Genomic DNA, 15,043 nt, shown 5'->3' on the forward strand with positions numbered 1-15,043 from the left:
GAGAGTTAGAACAGACAAAAGAAAATATTTCTTTACTCAGTGTGTGGTTGGTCTGTGGAACTCCTTGCCACAGGATGTGGTGCTGGCGTCTAGCCTAGACGCCTTTAAAAGGGGATTGGACGAGTTTCTGGAGGAAAAATCCATTATGGGGTACAAGCCATGATGTGTATGCGCAACCTCCTGATTTTAGAAATGGGTTAAGTCAGAATGCCAGATGCAAGGGAGGGCACCAGGATGAGGTCTCTTGTTATCTGGTTTGCTCCCTGGGGCATTTGGTGGGCCGCTGTGAGATACAGGAAGCTGGATTAGATGGGCCTATGGCCTGATCCAGTGGGGCTGTTCTTATGTTCTTATGTGCCTAATTACTAGGAGTAGGCAGAAGGGGAGAAGGCACAATGTCTTTCCGCTCACCCTACAATGCCAAGCTCCCCAACTGGGAAGAGTGCAGGGACATGTACACAGTCCTAGGCAAACTGGATAATGCAACAACCTCACCCACTTCCACAGAAGGAAGGGTCGGATTACTGTGCCAGGAGTCTTCCCAAGACACAGAGCCAAGTTTCAAGCAAGAAACCCTGGTGCAAAAAAACCCTGGTGCAAAAAAAAAAAAAAAGTCAAGAAATTGAGGTGGTTATGAGATGCTTAGAGCTGGAGAACATTTCCAGGTAGGAGCTGAAGTAGAAAAGCACTTTCCCAGAGCTGGGCCAACCCCGAAGGCTGTATCTTCTAGGAACATCTGCAAGCATCACATCCAAAGCTTACTGGTAAGATAGGGATTATGAGTCAACTCAGCAAAGGTGAGTCATAACCCCAGCCAGGAAAGAACCTTCTCTCCCTCCCTCGCATTTGACAAAACACACATCAAAGTCCAAAGCCAAGAAACATAGGAGGCAAATGGTTTACAGCTACAATTCATGGACATCAGACTGGTGGTTTCCTCCCTCATGTTTTATGGTGCAGAGGGTTGGAGTGAACCAGATATGACAAGGGACAGGGATAGGGCATTTGTCTCTGTGGAATACCAGTGATAGTTAGGAGGTTAGGGTGCTACCTTGGGAGGTTCGGGTTCATGTAATGTAGTCTGAACTTCAGAATTGACCCAAGTCCCCCTGGCACCTGAGGCAGCGTGCTAAATGCCACCCTTCTTCTCTGCACTGTGCCAGTCACTGATGCTCCTCCTCCCCGCTCCTGCTTGCGGGGCCTTCAGCTTAGTTTCAACATGAATCCTCACCAACACCAACATTGATGGATGGGTTTCCTTGGAGAAAAAACAGGCCCTGGTTGGGCCCTTCCTCTCCAAAACTACATCATCTGTAGGACTGAATATCTCCTGATCACAGATCCTCAGATCTCCTCAGACCCATGGTTTTTTGGGAGGAAATAGCATGCTTTCCCAAGAGCTTTCAAGAGCTTAGAAAAGCACAGCCATTCCGTTGACCCTGGCCCCACCCCCTCCCCGTGGCCCCACCCCCCTGTGAATTGTGAATATTTATGCACCAAATGAAAATCAGCAAGAATTTTTTGTAAAGTTATACAAAGACACAAGAATTAGAGAATATGAACAGTGCTGTATTGTTGGAGACTTTAATTCAGTTTTTGATAGACAAATGGATTCTACATTGACACAAATAAAAGAGAAGAAAAAAAGGAGACCACAAATTCCTAAAGCATTTTTGCAATTAGTGGAAGAGATGTATCTGATAGATGTATGGAGAACAAGATATCCAGAAACTAAAGACTATACTTTTTATTCAAATAGACACCAGACGTGGTCAAGGATTGATCATCTTTGGATAACATGGGCATGGACTAAAAATCAGGTGGAAGTGGAAATATTACGAAAGATACTATCAGATGACAATCCAGTAATGAGCAAATCTGAAACTCTTCAAAAGCCATCTCAATGGAGATTGAATATTAATAGTTTAAAAAATGAAAAATTTAAAAAGAGTTTCAAAGAAGAAATAGAACATTATTTTAGAGCTAATATTACACCTGATATACCAATGACCACGGTCTGGGATGCTAGTAAAGCTGTTTTTAGAGGATTGGCAATAAGAGAAGGTGCAAGAAAAAGAATAGAAAAAGAGAAAAGATACGTGGAATTAGAGAAAGAATTGAAATGACAAGAATTATTGGCAAAGCAAAACCCTACAGCACCGGAGATAAAACAGAGAATGAGAGAGGTACAACATAAATTGAACATTTTATTGACAGAAGAACTGGCAAAGAAACTTACTTTTGCTAGACAAAACTTTTTTGAAAATGCCAATAAAACTGGAAAATGGTTGGCTTATAAATTAAAGAGAAAATGAAATCCTATATAGACACATTAAAGAACGAAGATGGAAAAAAGACTATGAATGTAAAAGATATGATTGATACTGCTAAAAACTTTTATGAATTATATATGGAAGAAGGGATCTCAAGCATTATTCAAAGGAATTATTTACAAAAAAAAATAATGAATTAAAGATGTCGCAGCAACAAAAAGAAAGTTTAAATCAACCGATATCAGTTAGTGAGATTTCAGAAGCAATCGCTAAACAAAAAAATCAGAAATCGCCGGGTAGCGATGGATTACCAGCTGAATTTTATAAATGTTTTGAAGAAGAGTTTGTTACCATTTAAAAAATTGATAGAAGAAATACAGCAAAAGGATAAAATTCCTGATACTTGGAAGGAAGCAATTATTACAGTTATACATAAAGAAGAGCTTGACCAAGAAGAGATTTAAAATTATAGACCAATTTCACTACTTAATGTGGATTATAAAATTTTTGCAAAAATATTAGCTTCAAGATTAAAAAGAGTTTTGATAAACATTATTCATCAAGACCAAGCAGGGTTCTTACCAAGAAGACAGAGGTCTGGTCTAGAGGGTAGAGCCTCCATTTGCCTGAAGATTAACATCCACAAGGTCGCCAGTTCGAGGCCACCGGCACCGTGCGACCTTGAAGCAGCTGGCAAGCTGCAGCTGAGCTGTTCCATCTGCTCGGAGCGTGGGAGGATGGAGGCCAGAATGTTAAACCAGATCGGAGTGTAACATCTTGAATGTGGTGGTTCTTGAAAGAGAGAACCTTCTTTCAATTTGTAAAAATCCCTGCGTGGATTTAATAAGCCTGCCTGTGTAAACCGCCTTGAATAAAGTCTTGAATAAAGACCAAGAAAGGCGGTATATAAATACTGTATATTATATTATTATTAAGACAAATTAGAAATAATATAAGATATTGAACTTTTTAGAATATTATGAAATGTACCCTGATAAGCAAATGAGGATGCTTTTTATAGATTTTCAAAAAGCATTTGATAATGTGAACTGGAATTTGATGTTTTTACAATTTGAAATTATGGATGTAGGAACTCCGTTTATTGCTATGATTAAAGCTATATATAAGAATCAAACTGCTAGAATTAGAATAAATGGAGAGCTTTCAGAGGAGATAAAAATTGAAAAAGGAATGAGACAGGGATGTCCACTTTCTCCATTATTATTTATAGTGATTATGGAAATACTTTTGAATCAAGTGAGAAAGACAGAAGAGATTAAAGGATTAAAAATAAGAGGTGAAGAATTTAAAATCCAGGCATTTGCAGATGACCTTATGGCGATTATAGAAGAACCATTAGAATCTGCCAAAAATTTGTTAGATGTGTTGTGAGAATATACTGAAGTGATAGGACTGAAAATAAATGTCAAGAAAACAAAAATCTTAACAAAGAATATGCAAATAAAGAAAATACAGGAATTGGTGGAATTAACAAATTTCAAAGAAGAAGAAAAATTAAATATTTAGGGATTCAGTTAACGAAGAAAACGAGCACATTAGTGAAAGATAATTATTTGAAATTGATTGAAGAAATAAAAAGAGATTTAACTAAATGGAAAGAATTGCAACTTTCACTGATGGGAAGAGTTGCTGCAGTGAAAATGAATGTTTTGCCTAAAATAAACTTTCTTTTCCAAACAATCCCTGTAATTTTGAAGCAAGATATATTTAAAGAAACTAAACAAATTATCTTGAAATTCATCTGGCAGGGAAAGAAACCAAGAATTAAAATGAAGGCCTTGCAAGATGTGAAACTAAGAGGAGGCACGGGGCTTCCTGATTGGTTTTTATATTATAAGGCCACAGCGCTACTATGGATTAAAGAGTGGATTTTATTAGGAGATCAAAGAATACTTAAACTGGAGGGTCATGATCTTGAATGGGGATGGCATGCATTTGTTTGGTATGGAAAAACAAACGAATATAAGCAATTCAATAATCATATATTAAGGAAAACTTTATTATGGATCTGGGCTAAAATACAAATACAGATGTATACCAAAATCTAGGTGACGCTGCTAGAAGCGTGTAACTGGCCAAATTTACTAGAAACAGCAAAAATGCTTAGATATGAAAGTTTATTGAAGATGGGCAATTAAAGACAAAAGAAGAACTGTTAAGACAAGGTGTGGAGATGGATTGGTGGACTTGCTTGCAACTTGATTCAAAATTTGGGAAAGATAAACAAGAAGGATTCTATTCAGAACAGATGCCATTTGATAGAACACTCTTAGAAACAAAAGAAAAATATATCAAAAGAATGTATATGTTCCTATTGGATTTTGAGATGCATGAAGAAACAATAAAAGAATGTATGATAAAATGGGCGCAAAATAAAGGCCATAATATTACATTAGAACAATGGGAACAGATTTGGAAATATAATATAAAATTTACTAGAGCAACAAAAGAAAACTTATATTGAATGTTTTATAGATGGTACATGACACCAGTAAAATTGGTAAAAATGAATCAGAACATATCAAAAAATTGTTGGAAGTGTAAATGTGAAGAAGGGATGTTTTATCATATGTGTTTATCATTCAGGTTGCAATCCTATACACACTTTCTTAGGAATAAGCCCCACTAAACACAGTGGGAGTTATTTCTGAATAGGCATGCATAGGGTTGTGCAGTAAGTCTGAAAGACTGTACTCCATTTTAAGACTGCTGCGAAAATGCAGTTTCTGGGGCTTTTAAACTGTGTTTGGCCTCCTCTTCTCACCTCATTTTTTCCCCTCAGTATCCAGCCTGCTTAAGAGTTCTAGCATTCAGAAATTTGCTCTTTTCAATGTGCCATTTTTATTTTTTTATTCCAGACAGGCAGGTGCCAGTTTTTCAATTCTTGCTAATGGATCAACATGGCTGGTAATGATTTCCACTAAGCAAAGTGGTGGTTAGGGAAAGGCTCTCTGCTTCCCCTTGAGATTCACTTATTATGAGTTGCAAAGGCACAAAGCCAGCAAAGCAAAACACTGAACCTAGAATGCGGCAAGATAAAAACGAGAACTCCCAGGTTTCTGGCAGCTCAGTGGAGGAAAAATGTTGGCAGAAGGCTGTAGTCCCGTCTGCAACAGGATGTGACATGGGTGGGAAGCACACACCCTCAACCTTACTGGAAGTTCGGGCTGGGCAGGAGCAGAGGGAAATCAAACCTCATCCAAAATGTTTCTACATCCAATGTTTATACATTTGTGCATCTATTCCTCATCCAAAATGTTGATACATCTTCTGCACCAGAGTCCTCACAATCAAGATTTCAGAGACGTACTTCTGCATCTGTGTAGCCACCCACAGTCCTGTTGCCAATATACACAGGGTTCTACAGAGTGGCAAAGAAAGAAAACTCTGCCTCAATAACCTTACCATCTAAATTTTGACACCGAGGGAGATGAAGGACGAAGTGGGGATCCAAAAGAGATGAACAAGGGCAGTTACAGGAGCTGACTGTCAAACACAAGCAGTTGATAGGCAAAATAAATGGGCAACATGGGCACATTGGCAGGTGTGGATCCCATGCTGTTTCCTTGGTTCCCTTGGCTCCCATGAATCAAGGGACTTTTGGGCACCAACATAACCGGGAGTTATACAAAATGCATGAAGAAGTTTGGAGAGTTAAGTTGGAGGAGCAGAGACCAGCATCACATGATCGAAGCACTCTGCCTCGCATATCAGAACTAGAGGGCAGGGATTGGGACCACAGAGGGAAATTGCCAGGGCTGAACAAGGGTAGGTAGACACTAGATCCAAAATCACCTGGAGGAGCTTTCCGTTACGTGAAAATCCCCTTTTGCCTTTTAGTTGTGATCTCTCTATATCTGGTTATGTTACTATGGATTAAAATATCATGCAGGCTAAACTTCTCCCAGCACACAGGCCACATTTCCAGCACTCTGGTCAAGCCATAAGCTCATGGTTACACAATCACACCCCCCCACACACACACACAGTCACACATTATGGGAGAAAGTCTGGTGTCTTAAATCACTGTTTAAGTATCTCCCGCATTACTGTATTCATTGTATTGTTTTAACCCAATCACTGTTTAAGTACTGTATGCAAACTTGAACTGCCTTCTTGTGCTGCTGATTCATTGTATTGTTTAAGTTCCCCCATCTAGGAAGCCAGCCATAGACCCCATTGAATTTTGCTGATAACTGACATCCTGATCCTCTTCCAATGTTTTTCATACTCCAAGCACCCTGCTGTGTGGTAGTTATCAAGCTACCATCCAGTTCAGCACTGTCTCCCATCCCCTCTTAAGTGAGGGCTTCCTCTCACATGTTCTCTCTCTGCAAGGACCAACACATCTGTGTTGTGTCAGAGGGTCCTCTTCACAGGACTCCCCCCCCCCTCCAACTGCTCTACAGGACAGGTAACTATCTTGCGTTCTTGAACTCTCTCCCTTCCTCCCCCCTTTTTTTCTTCCCTTCTCTCCCCATCTTTAGTTAGCAGCTGGGGTTGGCAGAGCAGGGACCCTAAAATCCTTCCCTACAACCCCCCTTCCTTATCTGTTTTCCTCAGATGCACCAAATACTCTTCACACGCAACCACCATGAAAGCTAGGTACATTGGATTCAAGTATTAGGACCAAGAAACATACACTTATCATTTCTCCATGTGCATTATGTTTCCCTTTGTGCTTTTGTAATAAAACTATAATCTTTTATTGAAAGTTATCATTCTCTCTGTAAGCAAAAGGGAATTTCTCTGCATTACACCATCTTGTTATCCAGTCTACAATCCTAATGTTCCAATAAGGGCAGTGTAATAATTCCCCTAAACAAAACAGCCCTTTTGGTAACATTTCAACATGCTCTCTCTCAGGCTGCAATCCTATGAGCACTCTCCTGGGAGAAAGCCCCACTGAACTCAATAGAACTCCTGAGTAGACAAGCATAGGTTTGGACTGTCAGGGTGCATGACTATCCAAGGTCTTGTGCACTGTAAAATGCAGTATACTTTATGAAAGAAGTACCTCTTGCCATGCTCTTGCCTCACTTACCCGAGTGGCAGGAAGTTCCAAGGGCAGCACTAACTGGATTCTGCCTTTCTTTATAGGAGAGAACACTATGGGCTTATTTTGTAATATTTGATTCTGCAATAGACAGGTTGTGGACTGGATGTGCAACAAGCAACCAACAGATTGCATCCGTTCTCAAGAGGTCCCTTGCAACCTACGATGCTCCAGCTCTTTGCTTGGGCTGCCTTAGCTTCCACCTCAAGGATCTCTGGCTCAAATCAAATCAAACCTGCCTCAGAAGTTGCTAGTCCATTCTGCTAGTTTTCTTTGTTCCTCTCTCAAATAAGAGGGGGACCACCTTACACCCCAACCTCAGCCTACAAAGCTCCAATGGTAGGAGCTAATCCTCTCATCCTCCTGGGAAAGGTTCCCACTAAGAAAGCTTTCTGGGAACATTGCATTTGCTAATCTTTTTTGTCCATTCCCAGACTGAGCTGTGAATCAGAATTTCCCAGTTTGAATCATGTCCACTAGGTGGTGGTCGTAGGCAAGCCAGTCACTTTCCCAGCCTCAGTCTTTTCCAACTGCAAAATGGGGGCAATAGCACTTAAGTACCTTGCTGTTACCTTGCTGTACCTTACATAAGTACAACATCAAGCCAAAATACTTTGCAAACTCATCATCCTTATTACTGAATTCACAATGGTACCTTGCTGTACCTTACTTAAGTACCTTGCTGTACCTTACTTAAGTACAACATCAAGCCTTACTTACTGCTTGCTTACTGATTACTGATTACTGATTACAGTAAGCTTACTTGCTTACTGATGTACCTTAACATCAATATCAAGCCTTACTTACTGCTGTACCTTACTTATATACCTTGCTGTACCTTACTTAAGTACAACATCAAGCCAAAGAACTCCCAGGTTTCTGGCAGCTCAGTGGAGGAAAAATGTTGGCAGAAGGCTGTAGTCCCGTCTGCAATAGGGTGTGACATGGGTGGGAAGCACACATCCTCAACCTTACTGGAAGTTTGGGCTGGGCAGGAGCAGAGAGAAATCAGACCACATCCAAAATGTTTCTACATCCAATGTTTATACATTTGTGCATCTATGCCTCATCCAAAATGTTGCTACATCTTCTGCACCAGAGTCCTCACAATCAAGATTTCAGAGACGTACTGGCCTTCTGCATCTGTGTAGCCACCCACAGTCCTGTTGCCAATATACACAGGGTTCCACAGAGTGGCAAAGAAAGTAAACTCTGCCTCAATAACCTTACCATCTAAATTTTGACACCGAGGGAGATGAAGGACGAAGTGAGGATTTCCTCTAGAAATTTGTCCAAACCCCTTTGAAAGGCATCTGGGCCAGTTGCCATCACTACATCTTGTGGCATGTCAGTAAGAGGAAAACCCTCCACCCCACAGAGGGGACTCTCAAAGGAGGGTTCCAAAGCGGTGAGTGAGATACATACATTTTAAAAGTGACAGAAAACAATAAACTAACTAGCTACTTACTAAAGACTACATTCTTGAAGTCCCACAGTGCAGGGTCAATGTTCTGTCAACCCACCATGCTCCAGGCACTAAATGTGCCTCTGCTGGCTCACTTACCCTGCTTATTTTGCTAAAACCCCTTCTGATCCAGTCCAATCAAATAATCCTAATTTCTGTTGCGTCATGATCTGCCCCTTCCGTTGCATAGCCATCTCCCAATCAGACCTCTGGCATAACTCCAAATTGACAGCAACTGGTCATTGTCCTGCAGACCCCATGCTCATCAGATAATGGCCACCTGCTAAGTTCTTCCCTTTTGGTTCCCAGGGCAGTAACTTTCCACTCTGGTGTCTAGTTTGGCTCAACAGACCCCTGACCCTTCTACAAACGCCAAACAGTTTCATACTTCATTTCAAACTAGATCTTACAGGATGGACTTTCCGATTTTAATGTACCTGGATCTCTCAGAAAAGACAGTCCCACTTCAGCCCAGCACCCCAATTTCTATTCATTCCTCTATGAAGCTGTAATGGGAGGGGGGGGGGGAACCCACCTCCGTGACAGTTATAGTAATTCAATGTCTTCATCACAAAAGCCTCTGCATGCTTACTGCAGACAGATGAATTCAAATGAACATCATGAAACTGACCTCAGCGCTGCCTTGCGGCTAGCTGAACAACCAGTCAAACGTGGCACCAGAGCTGGCAGCCAACGGGTGCATCACACAAGGAGCCAAGCATAAAAGTAATTCTGCTGCAGCTGCAACTCAGTCTCCATGGGAGGAAAACACCCTTGGGACCACAGAGCAGCCCTGCTGGATCAGGCCACAGGGTGTCCACCTAGGTCTGCATCCTGTTTCCTACAGCTGCCTCTAGCGGCCTGTGGCCCACAAGCAGGAAAGACATACCTCTTTTTCACCACGGATCCCCTGCAGCTGGGATTCAGAGGTGTCAGGCCACCATGAGGAGCAGCCACTGATAGACCATTCTCATTAACGCCTCTGTTCAAATCCCTTTGAAAGCCATCCAAGCCAGCAGCCATCACTACATCCTGGGGCAAGATAGGCTAATTATATGCAGTGCGAAGATGTGCTAACCTTCTGCCAATCAGATAAACCTTCTGAGGATATGTGTGAGAGAAAACAGGGAGATTTTTACTTACCATGAATCCCCCTTCTCAGCAGCCTCCATGTCTGGGTCCGAGACCCTTACTGCTGCCTTTCTCCAATTTTCTCTTGTGCACTGAACACTAATAACCAGCTTGTGCAAAAAGTGTAGGGGAGGATCAAAAGCCATTTGGGGTTTCATGCATCAAAATGTCCCTCCTAGTGTCTGATATGGCTTCATCTTTCTTAATCTTCCTCTTGCTTATGGCTTCTTCTGATTCAGAAGCCGTTTGCCCTCATTTGAGGCAGGTAGCAATGGGCTAAAGATTCTCAGTGGAGAGGAGAAGGGAAAGGCACTTGACTTATGCCAAAGCCAGGATTCCTCCATGCAGGGAGTGGGACAGGGAAGTGACTAGATCAGCGTTTCCCAAACTGTGAGTCACAATCCTCCAGTGGGTCACCTTCAGTGGGTCATAACGTGGTTGTTGGTGCAGGTGAAGGTGTGATGCCCCCAGCTGGTCGTAAATGGCATGGCCCTGATATGCCACAACTGGCCTGCCCTTCCCCCCCAAATATAGAAGGGGATGAGCATTGCTGAAGGAAGAAAGGATCACACTCCCTGTGTTTTCTGTGCTTTTCCACTTATCCCACTTCCTACCTCTAAATGGGGGGGGGGGGAGGGAGACAGTTGGCAAGAATATGAAGGCTTTTTTCCTAACAAATGCACAAAGTCTCCACTCAGAAACTCTGCTCTTAGGAAAAGGGCACATTCTTACAGCGATAGCCTTCCTACTGTGCATTCTCCCATGGGTGGGAGGGATGCAACTATCCACAAAGCTTGCAAGGTCCAGCCTTACCCATGCCATGAGAATCTGTCCCTGCCATACTGACGAGCAAACACAGCAAACAGAATGGCGCAGTGCCAGCCCCTGACAAAAACCTGTGTTAAGTTTATTCATTAACAACATGTTTTTTAAAAAAGAAGGCAGCGTTCTTCAGCCTTGGGCTCATGACCCCAACGGGTCACCCGCAAATTGTGGGTTCGTGGCAACTTACAAGAATGAAAAATGTTGAAGACCACTGGACTAGAGCACTACCAGGTAAAGGAGGAGGCATCTGGTGTACCCCTTCAGGTACCAGAAGATTGTGTCCCAGTCCTGCTCAGATTCTTAGCAATTGTGCTAAAACAGCTTTCACTAGTGCCAGTTAGCTTTCACTTTCAGATACTTCACAATAACTCGTTCTGTTCTCTCTAATAAGAATATCTGGTTACAGTGAACAGTGCTGGGAGGATGTTATGGGGGCAGGGAGTGGGCAGCAACAGGGAAAGAGGTGGGTGGATAGGGTCTCAGAAGAGAGGAGTGATCAGTGGTGGGTCTCCAGTCCCACACTTGGTTTGTTCAACCCTGCCTCTTACCTTGTCTTCGTCAACTGCTTTACATCTGGGATCCATCTTGCTGGCCTGTGTTGCAACTGGGGGGCTGGTGGGGGCTGTCTTGAGGCAGCTCTGGAAAATGAGAAGACAGGTGGCTCAGCGTAAACCCACACTTTCTGGGGATCAATCCTTCAACTCCAGTTTCTTGTTACAAGTCTCGGCCCTGCTTGACTAGCCTGCTCTCAATAAGTATCCTTTGCAGATCTCTTTGAATGCTGGTCAGCAAGAATAAAACTAGGAGAGAATGTGTCCTACACTCACGGATGCCCAGGTTGTTTGGAAACAGTCTTCCTTGGAGACTTTATTTAGTAATGAGGAGGAGGTAGAAAATGAGCAAGGCAAAATCTTGTGGGACTTCAATATTCAAACAGATAAAAAAAATTGGGGCACAACACAGTAGTAGTTGGCAACCTTCACTCTCAAAAGACTATGGTATCACACTCTGAATGGTGGTTCTGGAACAGCGTCTAGTGTGGCTGAAAAGGCCGATTCGGGAGTGACAGTCCCTTCCACACTGGGAGCAAGTGCAGTCTGTCCCTGGTCTGACGTAACTGTGGTTGAGAAGAAACAAGTCATGCTTATTGATGTGACCTTTCCACGTTAGGAGAAATGATTGGAAAAGAACAATTGGAAAATTAGAAATTGAAATACAGTGCCCCTGGGGAAAGAAATCAACCACTGGCATTGGTAATAATGTAGGTACAACACCCTTATGAAATATTAGCCAGCATAAGTACAGGCAAGATAACAACTGAACAATTTGCAGATCCCGTGAGGCTCAACAGGTATATAAACCATTGTAAGTTTTCTCTATCTTTTTAAAAATTTCCCTTATCCTTTTTAGTGAATTTTTTTAAAAGGGAAAATGTACATAATGTAAATACACAGACGTTATACATACAAGTTATACGTAGAAGTTATATATAATACATAGAAGTTGTAAAATAAGCAATCTATGCATAGAACTCTAAGAAAGGCTTCCAAATGTTCAAAAAATATATCTGTATGTAGTTGTAGTCTACAATTCAAGTGCTGATAAAGTTCCTGAAGCCATAAAATAATAGTGGGGGGGGGGTGCACTTACCCATCCAGTGTTTTAGTACAGTGGTCTCTAAATTGCAGGACCACTGCACAACGAAAAGCCCTTCCCCTTCCAATGCAGCATTACTTTAAAAAGCTGGCTTCTTTTTGAAAGACACATGCTCAGAGACCCTTTGCACTTGGATCCTGCGCTTGAACATTGATATTAAAAAACAGCAGTGTTGTTCTCCACCCCCATTCAGGTTTGGGGAACTAATCGGATGGAGATGCCAGAATTTCTGAAATGCAGGGTGGGGGCGCAAACTGAATTTTAATCTTGGTAGTTGTGTAGCTACACTTAGCTGTCCCTGCTGTCCCATGAGAGGAAGGAGCATCTCAGGGGCGTGTGGTATACATAAGGATGCATGCAGGACGGCGGACTGTGGCTCAGCAGTAGAATAACTGCTTTGCATCCAGGAGGACTTAGGTTCAATACCCTGCACCTCCAGACTGCACCTGCCTGAACCCTTGAAGATGGCTAGGTAAATGAATAGTCTGAGTAGAAGACAGTTGCTATGTCCTTAAGCCTGTGTCTGCAGGAGCCCATAGAAGCTGCAGCACTGATACACAGACAATGCCGGGAATGAAACAGTGGCAGCAAGGATGCCAGTAGCAAGCCCCCAGCCCAGCCGCCTCTGCAGACACAGTTAATGAGATTCTCTTCTCCTCAGTGGTCTTTGGTGCATTACTCAGATTCCTCAACTACCCAGCTCTGGATCCAACTTGCTTGAAGTAGTCTATTGTTAAGGGTTCATTCCTACCAGTTCTCAGACACACCCATCTTTGATCCACAAAGTTCTGCTTCCATCTGGATCCAAGATTTTATTCGACTGCTTTTCCAGAAACCCACACATTTGTTTGTTTGGCACGGGCACTTAGCAGAAAATTTTTGTTCAGGAGTGAGAAACCAGAAGAACCTTGTTTGCCTGGGCACAAACTCCATCTTGCACCACTGGTATTGGTGGCATGCCTAATGTTCTGCAGAGGCTGCAGCAGGACTGAGCATGTTCAATTTTCAGTCTCACCCACAGGAATTGGAACCTATATACTTTGGTCTCGCACAGGAAGGACAGATCCTCAGTCAGTATTCTCATTATAATCTACATTGACTAGAAGCAGCTCTCCAGGGTTTCTGATGAGGGGAGTGTTCCTTTTTTTTTCTACCAGGACTTGAACCTGGTCCTTACACTGAACTAGTGCCATTCCTATAAGGAAATGGCAGAGTAGAGCCACATGTGGAAGGATTGAGCTAGCACCCACTCTGTTGCAGGGGGGATCTACCACACATTTGACTACAAGCACATATGGCCAAAGGTTTCCCCAAATTTGTTTCCCTGGCCTATGCATCTTTAAGCAAAACCTACAAGTAAAATGGATCAAAAGCCATGAATGCCGTTTTCTTTGACTGCTAATGAGCCCACATTCCAGTGTATGCCATTATAAAGATAACCCCTGCTAAAATCAACCTTATTCTTTCCTGAAAGATAGTCCAGCAGTGCCCAGGTCTGTATGGTGAGAACACTTTGTCATTGTGACTCCCACCAGTATGCATGCTGTCATGCTAATTAATTGATATTGCTCCATCATAATGTATTCCAGCTACAGCTTGGTAGTAAACACCTTTAAATTACATGCATATGTAAGAGCACAAGTCTTGAGCTGGCACAAGTTCCTTGCACTGGCCCAGGAGGTTTGTGAATATGCCATAAGGCATGTTTGTGCCTCCTAGAGAGTCGGCTGGGCCGGTGAAGGAACACACGCTGGCCTGCGGAGGCTGAATCCAGCCTCTGCGCCGACTCGGGGGGGGGGTTGGGTTGCGTCCGCTGAGCTTGGCCAATGCAAGGGTCTGGGAAGGGTAGGGAGGAGGCGGGAGGGAGGTATTCCAGGGTGGAGGGAGGAGAGCAGAGGGTGGTCCCGGAGCTGTTATGCCAGATCCCAACCCCATTCCCAGAGCAGCATGGAGCGGCTGCAAGCCACTCCTCTCCCCTCAGGTGGTGTAAGTCTGAGGAAACCTTTTGTGGCTGTGGTGGTTTACCCAGGGATAAGGGGAAGAGTTTCCCCTTGCCTCTGGTTGAGCCACTTCAGGTCCCTATCTTGCGCTGGATACAGTGCAGGCCTCCATGCCTGCCTGTTCCAGTGCAATATAGGATTGTGCTGCAAGTTTGTTTAATTGCTTGGGACCCAGCATTTGCTTGTGGTAAACTGTATGTCTATTCCAGTTCATTGGGTGCATGCACATGTTGTAAGTTACCTAAAACACCTCCTTGAAGTAAACCTTGGATCTGTCTTATTGTTTCCTTGACATTTGAAAAAACCTTGAAGCTCTCAATCAGGACAACAAAAAGCACTAGTAGTAGTGGCTAAAGGCCACAGCCCATACTGGTGTTGGTGTGCATAGCGGGTGGTACAGAAACCCAGAACATCAACAAACAATGCCGTCTCTTCAAGGAGTGTCCTTTTCAGGGGCACCTGAAGTATTTGATTTGGGCACCTGACTTAAATATGGCATAACTGGCCTTAATCTGGGCACCTGAATTAAGTTGTTGGCATTCTTCAGTCTCGGAAGACTATGGTGTCACGCTCTGAATGGTGGTTCTGGAACAGAGTGTCCTCTCCAGTGCGCGAA

At 43.0% G+C, this 15,043-nt stretch overlaps 1 protein-coding gene across 1 annotated transcript in view; it reads right to left on the reverse strand.

Moving 5' to 3' along the window:
- Positions 1 to 15,043, reverse strand: part of FA2H (fatty acid 2-hydroxylase) — a 53,051-nt gene that overhangs the window by 14,213 nt on the left and 23,795 nt on the right. Inside the window, 1 exon segment of the mRNA XM_066637929.1 lies at positions 6,376 to 6,418. Within this exon segment, the coding sequence (XP_066494026.1) occupies positions 6,376 to 6,418 (43 nt within the window).

Source organism: Tiliqua scincoides, chromosome 9 (assembly GCF_035046505.1).
Source record: "Tiliqua scincoides isolate rTilSci1 chromosome 9, rTilSci1.hap2, whole genome shotgun sequence".
Classification (NCBI taxonomy): Eukaryota; Metazoa; Chordata; class Lepidosauria; order Squamata; family Scincidae; genus Tiliqua; species Tiliqua scincoides.